The following is a 21,355-nucleotide window of genomic DNA, read 5'->3' on the forward strand; positions in this document are numbered from 1 at the left end:
TCACCGGCTGCACGATGCAGTGTTTACCCCGCCTTATAACAGAGAAAGTTGCGATACCAGGCTTGGCACTTACCTTTGTCTTACGAATCTCGTTAATACGCTACCCGGGAGGCAAAATTATGCTGGCTGCGTTCCTTCGCCCTGATTTATGGCCACAGTAGTTGGTCGATCCATAAGGAACACGAGGCCTATATCAGAAACGCCTACTGCATGGAATGAGCTGGGTTTTCTTGACGTTCACCTTAATCTGAGTACACGAGCGTATTTCTTTTTTTTTGCATTCTGTTCCGATTGGAATGGGACCGTCGCTACCGGGAATCGAACCGACGTCCTCCATCCCAAAAGCAGAACGCCATAACCATTGAAACATTACGGCAGGTACGACATAAGTGGAACGTTGATGATTTCCTCATTTATTTATCTACGTTGCGCGCTCGCTTCAGATCATTTTTCTCACTGAACTTATCATTCATCTTTGGTTTTCAGTGGAGGGCCGTTCCCTGTGAGAAACACACACGAAAAAAGAAAAAAACAAGTGACCAGAGGTCTTTGCAACGAAAGAAAAAAGAAAACAAGCTCTCGTTCGCCTCCAGATAGACCTCGCGCTGACGAATTCTCGCTCTTATATATATGCGAGAGGTGGCGTGACCTAAATAGAGCCAAACTCGCCGTCGCTTTTTTCATTTTGGCCAGCGCTTCGAAAATTCTGGCACCATTCATTACGATCGTGATGTATGGATCGCGTTCACAGATCTCCGCGAACGGTTCTTCCCTCGCAAGAAACCGCGGCACGCGGCAGCTTACGTCGTAAGACCGCGATGATTCATTGAAGAAGCGCTGTGTGCGGCCGCAATGATGGCAGTGCTCGACGGGCGTGAATTTCTCACGAGTTCCCCAAGTGGCAGTGCCCGGGAATGCTATTCAATCTACAGTGCAATGCTTTACTCCCCCCCCTCCGGTAGCTATATGCTTAACTTTGGACACAATGCGGTGCTGCACTGTCGACATGGGGACATCCCCAGTCATTCATTGAATAAGTAATCTCGAGCGGAGTTTGAATCGGCTTACGTTTGCGACGAACGCGGTACGCCAACAGGTTTACGGCAGTTTAGGGTGTTTGTGTTCACGCTCCCCATAGAGCTTACAAAAAAAAAGAAGGAAAAGAAGCCCTTCACGTGACTATATGACGGAGGAACGCTGAACCGAAATGTCGATTTAAGCTATCTTTATGGTATACACAGTGGTACTGAGAATTGGCAACTGTAAACCGAGAACGTTGTTGTTGGTGGGCATGTCAGTAGCCTCGGCGTCACATTCAAATGAAGATATGGGAAGTTTTAGAATAATGTACCTTAGCGGCTTAGCACATGCAAAAGTAAGGAAAAAAAACACAACTCTATTTCCGGGGCTTAACATTCTTTTGTGCTCTCTTTGTGTTCTTTTGCATGCAGATTTGGGTCTCCTGTTTCTAAAGCTCCCTAATGCGCAATGCAAAAGGTCTGCTATACTGATATTTATGTTGTGTAGAAACTGTGGAGTACTGTGGAGTGATTGAGGTGAAGCCTACCTTGGGGCTACTCAGGTTGTCCGTATTCTACAGAAATAAATGAATGAATAAATAAATAAATAAATAAATAAATAAATAAATAAATAAATAAATAAATAAATAAATAAATAAATAAATAAATAAAAAGACCACACCGAAGATAATCGCACTAAAGATAGCATGCCGCAATGCGAGTGTTTACTCGACATCTAACGTCCGCCCTCGCCATTGCTCAAATGCCGTGTACAACTTGTACTGTTCGGCCTTTCGCGTAGGGGCCCTCCTCTCGTGCTAACATAGGTGACAGGTCCAAACACACAGCTCGGTTAAAGTTCACTCAGCAATACGGAGCATTAGTGCGTCACTGAAGTACTGATATTTCAGTGTGCGGTGGCGATGCCAGTGGGGAATGCATGTGTACTCACCTTAATGATAACTGCTAATGCGACGAGGCCCTGTGCTCGTTGCCTGGCTTCAGACACGTTGGCGTAGAGGTCGCAGTTGTAGCCCAGGATCTGGAGCTGCGAAAGACGGGCCCCCTTCCCCTTACGAAAGGCCGTTGCAGGAAATCGTTTCTGCTGACATTTTGTTGCTTTCGACAGACATTTTGTTCAGTTGCAACAGAACATCTCGCGCAGTATTCGCAAGGGTCGTGGCACACAATGTGCGCACACTGTGGGGCCGAGAAAAATGAGGTCGTGAGGACAACACCAGGAGGGTGAGCACCACACAGGCGTAAACTATAAATACACGCTAAATTGCTGTCATTCGCAGATGCCAGCTGTTACTGAGAAGCGCGCAGTCTTCCGCGCTGGCAATCGAGGGGGCAAATTTTGCTATACTTCTCATCCGTATACCAAATGACGGTTTGTGAGTGTGAATCATTTCACTAACTAACGCTGCTATCTACAAGTGGCACCTCATGAGCAGGAGTACTACGTTTGAGAGCAAGGGCAGTAACCTGCGACTTCTTGGAGGTCCGTGCGTGCGTGTGTACATGCCTCTTTTCCGAAAAACCACGCTCTCTGGGGTCAACGTCAGCTGTACGAAGCACTGGATAGGTACACGTAACACGGTGCAAGTAGAGATCGTCAAACAAATGGCGGCGGGTAAAGCAGGGAGAACCGGGGAGACGTGCCGACGAATCTTGTTAACTAATTATTATGCAAGCTTGCGTGACTTCGGAGCGGGCTACTGAAAGAGAGCGGACAGTCTGAACGAACTCAGGACGGGCGAAAAAGGACAGCAGAGCACTTTGGTGTCACTTCTAGAGAGGAGTTGATTTTGCGGACCCTCCAGAGACTTCGCTGATCGTGGCTGTTGCTGTCTCGCTATATAGCTCACACGCCGGACATCACTCACATAATACATCGGCATATATGTAGCCTCGTCAGCACTATCCCTGCATATTTGCCGGTCGCCGATTGTTTTCTGTGGATTTACCCAATGAAAGACACAAGCGGTACCTGAATGTTCTCACTGTAGCAGATAAATAAGCCTTCGAGCGCATAATTCCTTTATTAAGGCGAATCTTTTTACGTCCTCTTTCCCGGCGTTTGGCGGTGCTGCTGACTGCTCCATGCTTAATAAGGCGGGATGGTTCTGGCGACAGTGTAATGCGCGGTGTCGCGGAACACGTGGGTCGCGTCGTGGGTGTTTCCGCATCTGATGCTCCGAAACACGTTGAACAATATGAACAGTTTGATAGGCATTTAATGAACTGGTTCCCGAAAGCTTCCCTTTAGATAGATTCCGAAATCTGCAATGGGTCTGCATAGTCGTCCTGTTCTTCTAATCCGTTCTGTTCTGTTCCGGTCTTTTCTGGTCTGCCCCAGTTGTCCGGTGCACCAATCACGCCAAAACTCACCACGGTGAGTCACTCGTGTGGGCATCGCCGGGTGGAATTCAACGAGCTGACTCGACTCGGATCGCTCGGGTTTAAAGTTGAGCGGGAGAGGAGCTCGCGTAGGCGCGCCGCTAATCGCGATCTCCTTTCCCGTGCCACGAGTGGCACGTGAGAATCGCCTGATGGCTTTCCGATATCCGAGCAGCCGGAACGCCTCGTTACGAGAAATCGCACTGTCTCGGCGAGGAATTCGCTCGATCGTTCCGCGATCGCTTACGGAACACGAAACTCGAAAAAAAAAAGATAGCAATAAAGACAGAAGGACAAGACAAAGCGTTTGAAGACACACGAACAAACAAACGCCTGATTAAATGGCATTCCAACCTCTTCTATTCCTCTTTTTTTCTGTGTTATCTCCGTCGAGCCTCAAGTTGCATACTCAGAGACACGCAGATTAGAACTGGTTCCGGCCGGCTGGTATCAAAAGATGCGGTCGATGCTCACAAAAAAAAATGGAAAGGTTGGAAGGCCTTGTCCTTCCTTGAAGTTCATCTCATAAAAACGCGTATATATCCATTGTAAGGCGGAATCGTGATGCTGGGCGCCTAAAAAATGCATAAGGAGTTTTTGAGAATCGAGCGCTAATTGGTGTACGAATATTTAAGCAGCCGCAGCGTGGAAAAACGCGTGCGTTCGAAAGCCTTCTGCGCTTCATGCGGTCTGTTAGCGGCACAGTTCTGTTCAAGTGCGATCAGGATAACATAAAATGTTGCGGGCCACACTGTCACATGCGCGATTGTCATTTTGCTTCGCCCAAGGGGTAACGTATACAGTGGTTTCATCGGCGAATGCTTATTTCCCGTGCTGAAGTGTTTGTAACGAAATGATACTGATGGATAATGATCGATTGATAGAACGGCGCAATTCTATTGCATTACGGCCTCTGAGGCGGGCAGTTCGAAACGCTCGCCTTTTACGCTAGCGCCCCCTTTCGATCCCTTGTAATCAGGCCTAACCGACGAACTAACGAACAGGCACCGTGCAGCGCCGCTCACCTCTGCCGGGAAGACGAATCCGGAGACGGAGTGCTCGGAGCCTCGGTCTTCGGTGCGGCCGAAATGCAGCCGCAGCTCGTAGACGCGGTACCGGTATGAGAGCGGCCCGAGGCTGATGTTTACGCCGCCCAGTTCGTCGTCTTCGGACAGGCGGAACACGATGCCTTGGCCCGTGTTCTGCAGAAGCCCGTCCACCTGCGCCAGTGAACAGTTCGCCTGCTGAGAGGCCTCACCGAACGGCTCCATTGCCACTCCCCACCGACCAAGTTGATCAAGACACACTGCGTGATCTCATTTATGCAACAAAAATACGAGCAAGATTCATCTGCGCTAACTACGCAAGTAGGCGAATTGCCGAAACGCGTCGCGTATGAGGCGTGTACTGCAGCTGAGCTCCTCTCTCACGTTTTTCTCTAGACGCGCTGCGCCATCTAACGACGCGCCCGTGAAATTCGGGCGTGGCCTCCGAGCTACGTGGCGTGCCGGTACGTGCGAACACGAAGAATTAATTTCTCCAACTCCACGGGCACTAAGGCATCGGGGTGCTGTGCTTGAGGAACCCCTGTGACGCGGGTTCGATTCTGCCCAGCACCGGATAAATTGTAAAGAACTTTCCTTTTTTTTCATTGATAAGAGCCGCGAACAGGGTTAACACTTTTAGGCTGCTCTACCTCAGAGATCGGTCGACATGTTTAAACCGCGTTTTCTTCGGAATCGGGCCATATATGTAAGACAATTTGATAATTTGGTAAGATAGACTGATAACCATATATATATATATATATATATATATATATATATATATATATATATATATATTTATTTCTCAAGCCTGTCTTTAGCACACATGCGCCTCAAGAGACATCGACTGTTTGGATAGGAACAGCTGAAAAGCTGAAATGTTTCAGTTCACCAATCTATTTACCTCTCTTCCTTGCAACCTTTCCCGTTCGTGCAATATAACCTATCCCATCGGTGCAAAGTAACATTTAAGCTTCGGAGCCTGAGCGGGGTCGGAGCTTCTGGAAGATTGAACGTAGGAAGCTAAGCAATGTTACATAAAGCCGTCACTTTGTTATTGCATTGGTAAATGATCAGAGGAATGGCGGAAGACGCATATATCGGTGACCTGATGGGATGTGATTACGAGAAGACGGGATAGCTGCTTCTCTATTGATCCCGTAGTTCTGTTAATATACTGCATCTTTAGAATAACCGAGGGTGTCTTCGATTTGTCCTCCCGGATTGCCCAGGGCCGTCCAAGCCGCTGCTTTTAGCCAATGAGCGTTGGCGTTGCAGCAGCGAGCTCTGGCAGTGATGGGCAGTCCGGAACCACAAATAGAAAAAAGATAAACTCTCCCATGGTGAAAAAAAAAAGAGCTACACAGAGGAATGGCGTTGCTACACTGGTATCCCTACATCCTGCGCTCGCAATAACAGACTGAGACCTCCGCGGTAGCGCTGCTTTGTAAGTTCCAGCTTTGTCGTTTGTTCTCCTTTCAAGAAGCACCGGGTTGCTTTGCCTTTTACCTCGTGCATAAGTTGAATGAGGTCGCTGGAGACGAGCCTTGCGGCATCTAGTAAAGTTTGACAGGGGATCTGCAAAAAAAAAGAGGAAAAGAAAAAGAGAGCGACAAACATTATCTTAGAAGATGAAGCTACAACTGTTCCTGACTGTTTGCTCTCGGAGAAGGGAGACTCGATCACGGGAGAAAACGAAAGCTCCTTTGGCCGCTGCGTCGAGTATGGAGACGTATTAACCTTCCCCCATACGCCCGCTGAAGAAGCATTCTCTTTTGTGATCGCTTCGGAAGCGGATCGCTCGCCAACGCTCGCAGGGTACACAGAGCCAGGAGAGTTCTGGCCGAGCGCTGGCTTTTGCCGCAGCGCGGCTCTCATCTTTCCCGCGACGAGCAAGATGCCTGCAACGGTGATTCGAGTTATTACTGGCGCGTCTTCGATACAGCCTGCAAGTTTTAGAAGCGGGGCGGAGCGCGGGCGAGCAGAGACAGAAAGCAGAAGAGGGATTGGGGGAAGGGGGAGGGAGGGGGGGTACTCATTGTTCGAGGGCCGGTCGGTGTGGCTCGACGCGAAGATCCGTCCCGGCGGCGGTGCCATTTGTCTCGCGAGGGGCGTTGCCGTCGCGAAATGGGTTCTCCTCGTGCTTGGGGGCCTTGTTTTCCACCGATAACGAGCCTCATTTCCGCTCTTTGTCGCCCCCAGATATCGGCAGAAGAGAGCGGCCATCACGTCCGGACCAGCTGGGGCCGCCCCCGCCGCCGCCGCCACGGCTGCTGCTGCTGCCGCCGTCCCCGCGACGGCATTGCTACGCGCACGGCGTCCTCGCGAGAACTGCTCACGGCGGGGACACTCGGGGCTCCTCTCGCACCGTGCGGTCGAATGACGATTGCGCACTACTCTGGTGGTGCGACCCTTCTTGCGAGGAGAGCTCGCCAGAAATGTGCGGAGGCGTCTGCTGCGCCTAACGCGTTTTGTCGGCCTCCTGCCGTGTGGTTTAGGACGCTCGCGTACGGCGTGAGAAGCAGAGGGCACGCGGAAAAAGAAGGACAGGGAAATGAACCTCGTGACGTTGGCTGTACTAATTGAAGCTTTGATCTAACGCGTTTTTTCGGTGAACGCTGTTAACCTTAGTCGCGTGACCGGCAGCTTGGTTTCTGTAAGGCAGCAAAGAGCTAATCGTGAATCATTATTTTGCAGTGAAGCCCGCCAAAACCACTTCATCCAGTTTTCCTTGCGTCTGTCTCGCGTATAATCATAATATTTATTATCATCTTGTTTTTTTTGACAGAACAAGTCACCGGGAGCAATGATTTATCGTCGTGTTTATCACCGCGTTTCCATTGGTGCAAGAAGTTGCGAGAAAAGGACGGTCTGCTTGTCCTCACCCAGGATTTGATTCCTAAAGCGCAGCAATGTGATTCGTTTTGTCGACATCATCGTGCTCGTCGTCACGTCATCGTCATCGTCACCGTTCTTGTCGACTTCGTCACCGCCGGGACAACTGTCTTGGTTCTGGGTTCCATCGTAAAGGTCTTGTTTGAGAAGGCGTTAAAATTATTGTTGTGTGCACGGAGCACTTAGCACTTTTCTATTTATTAGAACAAAGGTCCCGAGAAGCGATGCAACGCTTGGAACTGCGAAAAACAAACGCAAGTGGTGGAGGTGCCGTGGGACATCTCCCTGTTAAGGAGGAGGAGGAGGAGGAAAAACTTTATTCTGGTACTGTACAAGGTGTTGTCACCTGCCTGGCTAGTTCCATGTTGGGACCGGGAGGTCAAGCCTCCTAGTCCTATAACGGGCGTACTGGACAGCCAGGACTTGTGAATGTTTTTGGTATTAGCCAACCGTTATATTATCTAGAACTGAAATCGGGTGTTTGCGATGCGATGAATATAATAATATAAGAATATGCGATGAAAAAGTAGCTTTGTGATCAGCAATGACTCTTGGGCAAGACTGCCCCATCACTCCCCCAACCATCACGCACGGTAACATTAAAGAAACCACTGGCGGCTGAACCAGAATATGTTAGTAATCTCTAGATGAAACTATAAACTCCAAAGAGATATTAGTTCACCAGCTACATGATTGATAATAACACCCTTAAGACATGCAATGTTAATGCGGTTTTTTTTTTCAACGTGTAAGAAAACCTATGTAGAGAAGATAACGTGGACTAAGGAAACTCCCATACCGTTTACAAACGCTTTTAAACTGGTTTGTAAAAAAAAAGCAGCATTAAAAAATACTTAATATTAAACGAATGATTTGCTGCTCATTAAATCATTAGGCGGATGGGATAGAAAGTAACTTTGCTTCTAAACAAGGCCTCCAATGCAAAATGCTATAATATATATATATATATATATATATATATATATATATATATATATATATATATATATATATATATATATATATATATATATATATATATATATATATATATATATATATATATATTTATTTATATGCTCGGAATGTCCTCACTTCAGGGATGGTAAAGTGCGAATAAAAATTACCCAGTAGGGTGGCTGAACCAACAAGTTTCAATGAAAAGGCAAAATCTCACATGCGTAATAAAGCAAGCATTTTGCATTGGAGTCCTCGTTTAGAAGCAAAGTTACTTTCCATCCCATCCGCCTAATGATTTAACGAGCAGCAAATAATTCGCTAAATATTAAGTATTTTTTAATGCTGTTTTGTTTTAACAAACCAGTTTAAAAGCGTTTGTAAACGGTATGGCAGCGTCCTTAGACCACGTTATATATATATATATATATATATATATATATATATATATATGCAGATATATCAAGCGCAAAATAGAAAGCCGGGAGCTCTTTTCCCGGCTGCAAACAAAATGAAGCGCAGAAAGAACGGAAGCACCGGCAAAGACAAAAGAAATGTATTTAGCGAGAGGTTATTCACCCGAAACGTAGAATCTTTAGGAATATGATAGCTCACTGGGGCACGGCGCTTTCTTTTGTTTTAAGACTCAAAAGGTTGCAAACGTACTCCGGGTGTTCAGAAGAAAGGGAAGCTTTTCCAAATGTACAATAGGATGTGCATTGTATTTCTTCCTTTCTTTTATTTTTTGCCTACTCTCGCGAGCACTTGTCAAAAAACAAAAGAGTAGTGGCGCGAATAGATGGGTTGGGGGGACGACGACGAGATAATAAGCTTTCTACTTCAATATGCCACGAAATTTGTGACATGCAGGTACCAGCGGGTCCTTGCTTCGAGAGAAAAATATTATGAGGACCACGTCTTTAGGCACGAGACTGCTTGCAGATAAAACAAACGGTAAGAAAGCGACGACGTAATGACGAGGGCAGCATTCCCTATACCGCAGAAATGAGGAAACACGCAGCGAAAGCGAGACTGCCTAAGCGCGGCTGCTGCTAGGATGGTGTGGCACGTGGTTGCTGTGCCGAATGTAAAAAAGGGGGCCTCGGAGGAAAAAAAAACGTTGTGTTCCGTACAAATATTTTCTATTTTTACTTGGATTACTTGCGTCAATTTATAACGGCAAAACTGAAACGGCGCCGTAGGCTCAAAAGTCGTCGTCGACGCCATCACGACAACAACAACAACAACAACAACAACAACAACAACAACAACAACAACAACAACAACAACAACAACAACAACGACGACGACGACGACGACGACGACGACGACGACGACAACAACAACAACAACAACAACAACAACAACAACAACAACAACAACAACAACAACAACAACAACAACAACAACAACAACAACAACAACAACAACAACAACAACAACAACAATAATAATAATAATAATAATAATAATAATAATAATAATAATAATAATAATAATAATAATAATAATCAACGACGACGACGACAACATCAACGTCTGGAAATGGTTGAAGTGCCGTATTAATGCTTGTATGAGTGCACGTTTTAACGTTATTATTCACTGCGAAACGCTAGCACCTTGTTTTGTGAGTTACTTTATTTCTTGTGTCTTGTTCAGAAGTACTTTTTACACATGTTTTGTTATCACTCTGCTCCTAGACAAGCGTGCGGGATGCAGGCTGTGTCTACTTTTCGTAATACCCATTATCCTTCCATCTTTCCTATCAGAGCTAAACATGTCTCTCTGGACGAACGTTATATTGTTACAGATAATGTGCTGTTTCATAACTTGATATTTTTGGATGATGTTGTACGAGGACTCGATTATGTGCAGGAATAAATGTTACCTTTCTGCGGGTGCTTCAGATTGAGGTGCTAGAAGTGAGAGCGCACCTGCACAGCAACGCTTCACAAACGCTCATGCTATGTGTAGTACATCAATGAAGGATAAGTACCCTGTGATTTGAAACCGCAATCGGCTTGAGGTTCGGGTCGAAGAGCAGCTGCCGCGGTTCTATGTTGACAGGAGACTGCCGCCGCCCCGTGCTGCACAGGCTCCAGGCAGGATTTAGCCGTCCCCAGAAGTCCGGACCTGCGGCGACAAAGCAAGGCGCGCTCGCAGTGAACGGCAGCACCACTGTCGAAGACGGGATTCGCAGGTCTATGAGATTATAAAAGAAGCTTTGACATTCCGATTCAAATCTGAGCCCTGTGTGCTTCTCCTCCGAATTAACCCAGCAAGCTGGGCGAATTGGTGACTGAACATATTTCTAGGGGTGGGCAGCGCAACCCGGGCGAAGGACAAAAGGAAGTGCACATTACGAGCGCACTTGCCTGCTGCGCTCGTATCGTGCGCTTCCTTTTGTACTTCGGCCGAGTTGCGCTGCCCATCCCTAGAAATATGCTTCTCCTCATAACGTGTCTTACTGCAAAGAAGCCAGCTTTACGTTAACGCTTCCCCCCCCTGAAGGTGTCTATTCACGTGGCAATACGTTCTATAGAGTGTAAAATATAGGGTTAGCATAAATGATTCATTGGCTTTAAAAATGCTATATTTTCAAAAGTATTACACGTACACACATGAAAGATGTATGAAAAGAATCATAAACTCGCCAAGTTTATGCACCCTCTGCAAATGTTCAATATGTGCCCCTTTTGGTGACACGACACACGTCCAGACGATAATCGAGCTCATTCCATAGATTTTCCATACATAGCATAGTCCTGTCAATTGTCTGCACAGCAGCACTGATGCGTTCTTTGAGCTCGACTGAGGATTGTGGTAGTGGAGGTAGGTTAAGGACCTTGTTTACGTACCTCCACTACCGCAATCATTAGTCGAGCTCAAAGAACGCACCAGTGTTGCAGTGCAGACAACTGAAAGGACTACGCTACAATATGTGTGTAATGAGCTCGATTATTGCCCGGACGTGTGTAGTGTCACAAAAGTGGCACATATAGAACATTTGTAGAGGGTGTATTAACTTGGCGAGTTTGTGGTTATTTTCATATATCTTTCATGCGTGTACGTGCAATACTTTTGAAAATATAGCTTTTCGAAACGAATGAATCATTTACGCTAACCGTGTATTGTGCAACGGGCAGTCATTCGTCGGGGAGTCTGAAAAGCCGAAGTCTTGAAGGAAAGTCCCCTTTGTCGGGTAGGTACGGACAATTTACTTCCGACGCGTATTTGCTGAACAAGAATCAATGTAATTCATTGGATTAATAATTCTTGGCTTCCTCCAATACTTATTTGTCTCAGCAACAATGTTTCAAGTGATTAGTGCTGAAAAATAAATAAAAAGCATTTCTGGCTTGCACTCTACATATAGTGCCTATTTCGCGCTCTTAAAATGAAAGAAAGAAAAGCAAAACGATGCTCTAGAAAGGTGCACCCTTTAAATTTTTCGTCGGAAGCACCGAGAGCGGAACGGGGCGCTACGCAACGTGACGAAGGGCGAGTCACCGCCGTTGACAAAATAAGCGATTAACCGCTGTTGACTACCGTCATCGTCTCTAGGCTAACTTAACTAGCCGCTCGGCTGAACAAACACAAAGTATAACGGGACCGACAGCCACCACGGCGAGACCGTGCTGTTACGAGGGCGTTGATTATCAAAACACGCTTATAGCGCGATGGGTCGTGGTTTATTCGACGTAGTACTTATACGCGTATTTCACGACGGCTCCATCAAACCCACGGCTGCGTGAGCGCTGGGGAAACACGTTGTTTGTTCGCGGCCACGCTTTCCTTTGACTCGGCCCTGTTTTTGTATCCCCCTGTGCGTGTGCGCCACATTCTGCTAAGACTAAAGAGAGAGAGGAGAGAGAGAGAGAGGAGAGAGAGAGGAAGCACAGAAGAAGAGCCAGCGCAGAAGTTTCTCGCCGATAACCGCTGCACTGGAAGGCAGCACTGCTCGACGCGGCTGCGTGCCTGTGCTTCGCGGCAGGAGGCGAGAAAGAGGCCCGGTGAAGGGGCAGAAGAGAGTTCATCGGGCGTCCCCTTCTTCCGACAACGGGACGTTCCTAAAGCGAGCGGTATACGCTGCAGCAGCCTGCAGCAAGGGCTCCTCAGATGTGCGCGCGTTTGTGTGTGCGTGCGTGCGCTTGAACATCGGCATCGCAGCAATCGATCGCGCGGTCTCGCTGCTGGCAAAACACGGGGACGATGTTCAGAAAGCAGCAGCAGCTATGAGGAGCCCGCTGTTGCGTATATAACTCGTCGTCGCGACCGCGTCCGCTGTTTACCTTGTCCCCGAGAACTGCACAAGTGTCCGCCCGTCCCTGTGCCGCGGCGAACCATTGATCGCGGTCAGCGAGCATCGCAAGAGAAATAGTGTGCGGGCGCAAGTAAGAAGCGGGCGAGTGAAGCGACTGAGCTGGACTTCTCCGACACGCAGAACGCGCTCGTCAAGGATCGAGCGTGCGCACGGAAGTTGTAATTGGCTGCCACGTGGTGGTGGCCTCCTCGCGCACCACAGCCTCGAGAAACCGTGTCGGTCTCTCTCGGTTCCATCAGGCCGCCTCTAATCCTGACTTACTACAACGCCGAGGTTCCACGTTAATTGTCTTCGCTGTGTGCCTACAACATGCGCTGCTTCCGCGGTGGCTATACACCGAGTAGCCTTGGTGCCGCTTCGGTTAGAATAGCTTGTAGCGGTCGTCCTATACGTTTGCCGATATCCGGAAGCAAGGTCCATCGAGGTCGATCTCCGCGGGAAAGCCGGATGGAAGACGGCGACCGGAGAAGAGCATACACGATTGAAGATCACGACAGAACTTATCCAATGTTCGCTCAGCAGTGCTTGTTCGCTTTTGTTCGATAAAGGAAGTTATACAGAGCCTTTATTCTATCCACGTGTCATCGATTACTCAGCTGGCCGCTTCGGTTTCTTATACCAGCGCCTGAGTCTGACTTCGGAGGTCGACTTCGCCTTGCGGTGTAGGGATTGGGGAGAAAAAGAAGGTACCCTACGTGACACACTGGAAGAGCATAAATTGAAGAAAAGGAAAAGTATTACCATGAAGGCGTTTTACATCCCTAATCTACACCTGCATTAGGATACACATTGTTGTGGAAGGCTGCCAATTAATTCTAACCACCTGGAACTACTCAAAGCGCACCTAAATATAAGTGCCGTATAGGCCACTTCTAAAGAAATCTTGTCAGTGGTGTTCCACCAACATAAGTTAAACGTTTTTCCTAGTTCTATAATTGAACGTTTCACTCAGCGCACACTACTATTACTAAAACTACAGAAAATTGATCCCGCTTCCTAGGTAGGTAACGTTAAGTGGAGTTTAGCTGGAGAGCTCGAATGGAGTGCGCCTTCTGCTACTCTATAGGCATAAAGAAATTTCGGTTAACATAAAATAAAATAATAACCAAAAATAAAAAGAACACTTTAGGGCGTACAGACACTCACACTTACAGCAGCCAAAAAAGAAAAAAAACAGGAAAGCAAACGAAACATAAAAATGTAGGCGATTCAATGCACAAAAATGTCCCTAGTATTTCTCGCACACGTCCGTACTTACAAAAAAAAAGTAATTTACTACACGAAGAGTTGTTGTTCAAGGCGACTAACTGGCGATGGTCCAAGCTTTGTTCCAAGGGACAATGGATGATTTCCCGGAGCCCTAAGTTTAAAGCGCATCTGTTGCATTTTCCAGGCGCATAATGGGCATCCGAGCAGCACGTGGGCTATGTCCTCGTCCACTACTCCAAACAAACATGACGCGGAGCTTGAATGGTGAATTTTATAAAGAGAGTGTTTAGTATATGCCACGCCAAGGCGAAAGCGTTGAAAGAACGTTTCCAAACTTCATCGATTTCTTAAGAATCTTACTGGAAAGCAACGTATAATACCGGCGTAACACGCACATTTCTGATCGCGATCGGGGCCTATCTGAATTGAGCTTGTTCCGGATCGAGTGTTGCGACATGGTCATTTGCGATACAGCCCCTTGATTGCGATCGCAGGCTGATGTCTGCGCCCTTGAGCGCAGTATTCTGAAAACGCTAAAAACAAAAAGTGAAGGCAGCTGAACAATAAAAAATGTTTAAAAACCTTTTTATCAGCAACAGCAAGCTGTAAAATTGAAATACTGTCCTAATTTAACCATATTTTGCGAATATGAATTTGTGGCCAAGGCATTATGCATGCAGCTCTGAGAGTTGCCGATGATCAGCAGACGATAATAATTCGATCCGGACCGTTAGACCGTGAAGCAGTGAACATTGTTGATCGCGATGGGGAAATCCGATCCGGATTGGCCCCGATTGCGATCAGAAGTGTACGTGTGGCAACGGTATAACATATGACATTATAAAATTGCGTGCAAGAACACTTCATTAGGGTGTCGACAAAAATAAATGGTTGGTGGTAACATGTTGAGACGATGTTTATAACGAAAGAGAAAGCAAGGCAGGCGTTTAAAATCTGAGTTGCGATCTTTGTTGCCTTTAACAGAGGGTCACAATGTACATGGCAGCTAGAAACTATTGCATTTATTTCCGTCTTTTGCAAATATCGCATGGAAGTAAATGTTCCCACACTTTCTTGGGAGGCGTCGGAATGTCAAGAGTGAACGATGTGTTCGCACAGCTTAGTTGGACTTGAAACAATTAATAGATAAAGCTTTCTGCAGACATGTTGATCGTTGCAGAATCATTTATGTATATAAAAATTATATTCCCCTCCTTATAGCGATTGCTTCTGACTTAGTGGCCCTCATAATACTTTGTTGATTTCTAGAACTTCCCTGTACTTGATCAATACAGAGAAAATTTCCTCGAAGATGCTGTGCCTTCTCCTTATAACTGAAAAAATCAATTTTGCTCATTATTTTTTCTTTCACGCGACCATTATGTTGTTGTCCGCGTGATTTCTGCAAAGCACTCGAGTTAGTACGGATTCGATAACTTCTTATGGCTCCCTTAATTGCCTCGCATATCTAATTTATGCAGTATGCTTCCAGAAGCACAGGCCTATTTCTTCAAAGCTTTATTTCGGCACTACCTTCAACCCTCTCGCTATGGGTGCGGCCGCTATAGCTGCACACACACACGCACGATTTCAAACGCTTTTCTCTGCCGGCTTATGACCGATGGTAGCAGTGCTTGACATCTTCGCCGAAAAACCGTCGCCTCGGCGGCATGTGGAGCTTTCGCATGTCACGCACGGCGCGCTGTAGACAAAACCTGACGCACGCACGCCAAGTCAGGCTTGTCTGTCGCACTTCCCCGCACTGAGTAAGCGCATCGCTTCAGCAACAGCGGGAGGCATACTTCTCTACTTCCCCGTTAACCCCCCCCCCTCTCTCTCACTTTCAGCAACTGCGCACCATGCAGTGCGAATGCCAAACTCCGGCTATAGCGTTTAACCGAACAGTAAGCAAAGTTCTGCGAGTTGCCGCGAGGTCCGTTTATCAAATGCGGGGTGGCTCTCTCGCACCCGTTTGGATTTTTCTCCGGGTTGCCGGTCACACAAAGCCGCCGCAAAAGCAGGGCGCCTATATACACATAGGACAGTTTCGGGAGTTCGTGCGGCGACGCCATGAATGCAAACTGCCGCGATCGGCCCATGCACGCCGAAGCTGTACTTCGGCACTCTCTCTCTCTCTGTGTTCCCCTCCACTTTCCGAGGCGCATAGCGCTGGTGCCGCGTCCTTTCAGTCACGACGCGAAAACGAACGCGCTCGGCACGTCACGCCGATTCGCTTTCGAGCGGGACAATTTCGACACAGGCTTTGCGGCGTAGATAAAAGCGCAATGAATCAAGATCCGCGGCGGACATGTCTCCGCGGATATCTCCTCTTCATCCTGCACCCCCAACCCCCCATCTCCCCAATCAACCCCCTCCCGCTCACCCTTCTTCTCCTTTACACCCTCTCTCCTCGGCGCCATCAGATAGCGGCTCGCAGATCCGGTACTGGGAGAGGGGGCCGCGTCAGAGAGCGCGCTGCCGCCACAGTCACGGCGGGGCGCAGAGCACGCTTGCGTAATTAGCCCATTAAGGCTAATTAGTTCCGCTATTATTAATTGAAGCGTCCGATTTATGACGGCTTATCGAGAGCGCGAAAAGATGGGCTGCGCTAGTGCGCGGTCTTGCAGCGCACTAGCGCTCTCTCTCTCTATTACTGCATTGAGAGAGAGAGAGAGAGAGAGACGAGATACGTGAGTGAAGAGCGCCTGCAGCGAACGCGCACTGAAAGAAATTGGTGGTGAAACTCGTGCGCGACATCGCCGAAAAGAAAACACAATTGCCTGCTCTGTCACACTGGTGCGGCTTCCTTTTTCTTTGCGCGCTTATTCCGTAACTTTAAAACTGCTCTAGAAGGCTGCTGCGGGATTGATGACGCTTGCTCACGGATTAAACATCGCTGTTGATGAGCACGCAGGCTGTGCTTATTAATTCTTTAGCCGGCACCTTGTGTGGCCCGTGCTACCAACGATATTCGCACCCAAATAGCTGTGCACACAATCACGGTTCTAGCGTTTGTACAGAGCGTTAAGTGTACGATCTATCGTGAAAAATTAGTCATTTGACGTGCGTCCTCACCATATTTCGCCTTTCCGAACTGTCGCATGGTTCAGCCTCGTGCAGTATTCTAGAGACGGAAAGTGTTTGAGGTTAGCACAATCATGTCAAAAATGTACGTGGTCGATATCTCAAGAAAACACGTCGCCATGGGCATGCAGACAGGGGGTGCCAGGCGGGCGATACCCCCTATTCTCCTCCCATGCGAGCCTGCTCAGTGGGGGCGGGATGAAGTGTGGAGAGGGGCTCAAATAGAGCGCGCAGTTGTTAGCTTCATGTTCCATAAGCGCTTTGCATAGTAGCTTTTGCCTTTTGCTGAGCAGTGCACTGCGATGTTTACCAGCTTCTGTTATTCAGCGTTGGTCAAAAGAATGCAGGCTTTATTTTAAATATATGAAAACAGCATGTGTCAGCGCAAGAAAGCTTACCAGGGTTGTACATGTTATCACGATGAGTTGATTTTATCTTGTACTGCTCTGAAAACCACAATACAAGATTGTTGAGCAGTTTGCTATCAATTTATAAGAAGATGTAACTTTTGAAGTGCCTGTGCTAAGGAGTTCTGAAAAGGAACTCGCACATTTATGACTTCGCTACAATCAACGATTTGTGAATTTGGAGCCTGGTGCATGGTTGCATGGCGTTTAAAAGAAGTTGTGTACAAAATACGCGTAGCAATTATCGATAAGCGATTATTGCGTAAATAATAAGCATCATGTGATGGCTCTTCATTTCTCGTTGAATGTTCGGTAAATCTCTCGGGATGGATCGTACACACCCACTCACACACACAAATAAAAAAGTGGCTAAAGGTAAGGTAGGGGGGGGGGCTATAAGAGCACTCCCCCCTCCCCCCCTCTCCCCTCGTTCCCAATAAAAAGCCTTGCGCATACCTAGGCATGTCGCTGCATCCAGAAGTTGCAAGTGCCGCTGACACTCAGCGTTTTTTTATGTTTCTCAGCCATCCTCCACAGAATAAATGCAACACTTTAAGTTGACTAATCGGCTGAAGTCGAATTGGTTTTAAAGACAAGGTTCACTTGCCGGAGTTCAGATAGATTTGGGGTTCATGGCATCTGGGTATCTGGCTGCTTTTGGCATGCATACGTATGTATATGAGCGAGGTCATGTAGTGACAGGCATGGTGAGTGTGTAGAGAGTTCTACCTATAGTGATATCAGCGTGGTTGCTGTTCGGTCTACCATAGATGACGCAGACTGCAGCAGGTAGAGAGAATCGGTAGTTCTCAGTCTTGCAATTCAGCGGTGACCATGACGCAGTGGGAGTCCAGCGGAAGTCAATAGATGACAATCTAAAAGTATGATTCTTTAATGCTGTGCAATTACAGTCACTCGAATCACACGTGAGGACCTATGCAAGTTATTTTCAATGCGAAAACATATGCCCCATTGCGCGAAAATCAGGCGCTGTAGTCGGTGGCGTGACGGAATGATGGTACCAAAAATGGCCGACGGTAAAATGTCAAACATACGAGAATACTCGAATTGACATCAAATTTCTAGGGGAGGTTTCCGTAAACAGAGAAAATCAATGCCTTTGAAAATACGATTACGTAAATGTAGGTCTGGGTGCGAATCGAACCAGGGCCTCCGTGATGCGAGACGCGCCCGCTTCCCCGACGCCACGGCGTCTCCACGGTTTTGATTGACTGAATGTGTGCCTAAAGCGTGCTTGTTTGCGCACGTCACGTCGCAGCCATCTGGCTGACTAAAGGTGTTCCCAGAGCGTGCGTCGTTGGGCACGTGACAGCTCAACCAATGGGTAGGATGTGGGGCCCCGTCATGAGCGTATCCAATAAAAAAACATGAATGTCCACTCGAATGCCTCTGTGTGGTCCTTCGAGTTGTGGACTCCTAGCGGGTAAACGAGCGCGTTGAGACGCTTGGCGCATTTTCATTTGGCCTTACCGAGGCGCGGTTAAAACGCATGGGAGAGCTTAAACGGACAAGGAGCGCACCGAAAAAAAAAAAAAAATATATATATATATATATATATATATATATATATATATATATATATATATATATATATATATATATATATATATATATATATATATATATATATATATATATATAGTGTGAGCATTATTCATACGCTTCATATTCTCACCTGTACATACTCATCATCACCGTTTTGGGGCCTGGTGGTGGGGCTCTGTCTCGGGAGAATAAAGAAGAGACTGGCTGCCTAAACCTCGTCTCACAAGTGGTGGAGTGTGCTGTCCGGTCCCTTCGCCCTCTCGCTCCCGGTCTCTCTCCAGCTTCACCTACGCTACATCCCTGGAGCTCCGCTCGGGTCGCCGCCTCTACCAACTGCACTCGACCATGTCGCAAGACCAGCAGACCAGTACCACGACATCCACCTTGCCGACTCCTGCGGGAACCCCTTCTTGGACAGTCACCACCCCTCAGAAGGATCCACCGGTATTTGCTGGGCTTCCAGGTGACGACGTTGAAGACTGGTTGGAGCTATACGAGCGCGTGAGTGACTTTAACCACTGGAACGAATCAGCAAACCTTGCTCACGTCGCCTTCTACCTAACCGGAGTTGCGAAAACATGGTTTTACAATCATGAGCTCGATTTGGTCAACTGGAGCATCTTTAAAAACCAGCTACGCCAGATTTTCGCAAACTCGTCTGTCCGCTCCGATATCGCTAAAAAGAAGCTTGCTGAGCGTGTACAGCACTCAGGCGAGTCCTACACTTCGTACATAGAGGACGTCCTCGCCCTCTGCCGCCGCGTGAACACCTCGATGGCAGAGAGTGACCGTGTACGCCACCTGCTCAAGGGTATTGGGACTGCGGCATTCAATGCTCTTGTAGTGCTGAATCCCACTACCGTCGCCGACATCATCAGTACGTGTCAGCGTCTCGATGACCTTCATATGCTCCGCTTACACCCTGACACATCTGATTTCAAGGCGTCCAACGACAGCGAGATACGTGCTTTGATCCGCTCCATCATCCGTGAGGAACTGCACGCCCAAGCTTCGTCAAACCCTCCTGAGGTCCATCGGACGCCTCCTGGTGGCGGCCTACGCCATATCGTGAGGGAAGAGCTAGCTGCCGTGACCTGCCCGCCAATCACGAGCCCGCACCCTATCCATACGCCAACGTACGCTCAGGTTGCCTCTATAGCGCCACTCCCCCAGCAGCCACCACAACAGGCACCTGCACCGCACATGTCCCTGAATCCTATCACTGCAAGACCATCGCCTGTTCCGTCTTATAACGCATGGAGCCCACCTCGACCGGTTTGTTACTACTGCGGCATCCGTGGCCACATTTCCAGGTTTTGCCGACGCCGTCAGCAAGATGAAAGACGTGGCTATGACGGCTTTGAAAGGGATCAGTTTTCTGGCCCTGTACCACGACGTCGGCGTTCTGACTACGATTATTATCCACCACGTTCCCCATCTCCACAGGACTTCAACACTGCCAGTTCATCGCGTTTCCCGCGTCGTCGCTCTCCATCACCGATGCGGCGCTCTTCCTCCCCTCTACGACCGGCTACTTCGTCCTCCGATCACCGCCCGGAAAACTAAATGGTGCAGCTTCAGGAGGGAAAGCTGCATCTTTTGGACAACGTGAAACGCCTCCGGAGCGCCCGTCAAATGTACTTTTGGTGTTTGTTGAAGGTGTCCGAATCGAAGCCTTGGTTGACACAGGTGCATCGCTTTCCGTTATTAGTGCTGACTTGTGTTCTCGATTGCGAAAAGTGAAGACACCGTATAATGGCCCTCCCCTTCGTTGTGCTAATGCAGTTCTTGTTCAGCCCTCCAGTGTTTGCACTGCGCGCGTTTTCATTGATGGCATCCTCCACCACATTCAATTCGTCGTGCTGTCTTCGTGCACTTACGCGATGATTTTGGGATGGGACTTCCTGTCCTCCGCCTCAGCTTTAATCTCTTGCCGTCAGCGAACTATTCATATGACAGACACTGAATCTTCGTCCTCTGTCAATGATCACAGCCTGCGTTTTGTCACGTCTACCGACTGTTTCATTCCCGCGGGCACTGAGCATATTCTGACGCTGACTTCCGACACTATTATTAATGGTGATGTGTTCCTTGCACCGAGTGGTTACTGCATTTCTGGTGGGCTTAGCCTTGCTCCTAGCCTAGTACGGTTTCAGGACGGTAGAGCCTCAGTCGCTGTTCATAACCCTACTTCTTCCCCAGTTGTGCTCTCCCAGGGCTCTACTGTGACATGCTTTACTGACACCGAACCTCTTTCGCTGGTACCGCTTCACACCGAATCACCACCTTTGTCTACCACAACTGATTATCACACTGCTGCCGCTGCTTTAACGGCCGCGATAAATCCCGATTTGACCACTGCGCAGAAAGAAGACCTTCTGGCACTCCTGCACAAACACAGAGCCTTATTTGACGTCCACTCCAAGCTTCTGGGGCGCACTTCCG

At 47.9% G+C, this 21,355-nt stretch overlaps 1 protein-coding gene across 2 annotated transcripts in view; it reads right to left on the reverse strand.

Annotated features, from left to right (window-relative positions):
* Positions 1 to 21,355, reverse strand: part of LOC135909708 (carbonic anhydrase-related protein 10-like) — a 101,022-nt gene that overhangs the window by 20,224 nt on the left and 59,443 nt on the right. For both annotated transcript variants that reach the window (XM_065441754.1, XM_065441753.1), the window contains exons 3-5: positions 10,317 to 10,453; positions 4,448 to 4,642; positions 1,972 to 2,067 (exon numbers count right to left, since the gene is read on the reverse strand). In XM_065441754.1, coding sequence (XP_065297826.1) covers positions 1,972 to 2,067; positions 4,448 to 4,642; positions 10,317 to 10,453 — 428 coding nt within the window. The remainder of the gene's footprint in view (positions 1 to 1,971; positions 2,068 to 4,447; positions 4,643 to 10,316; positions 10,454 to 21,355) is intronic.

The sequence above is a fragment of the Dermacentor albipictus genome, chromosome 3, assembly GCF_038994185.2.
Source record: "Dermacentor albipictus isolate Rhodes 1998 colony chromosome 3, USDA_Dalb.pri_finalv2, whole genome shotgun sequence".
Taxonomy (NCBI): Eukaryota; Metazoa; Arthropoda; class Arachnida; order Ixodida; family Ixodidae; genus Dermacentor; species Dermacentor albipictus.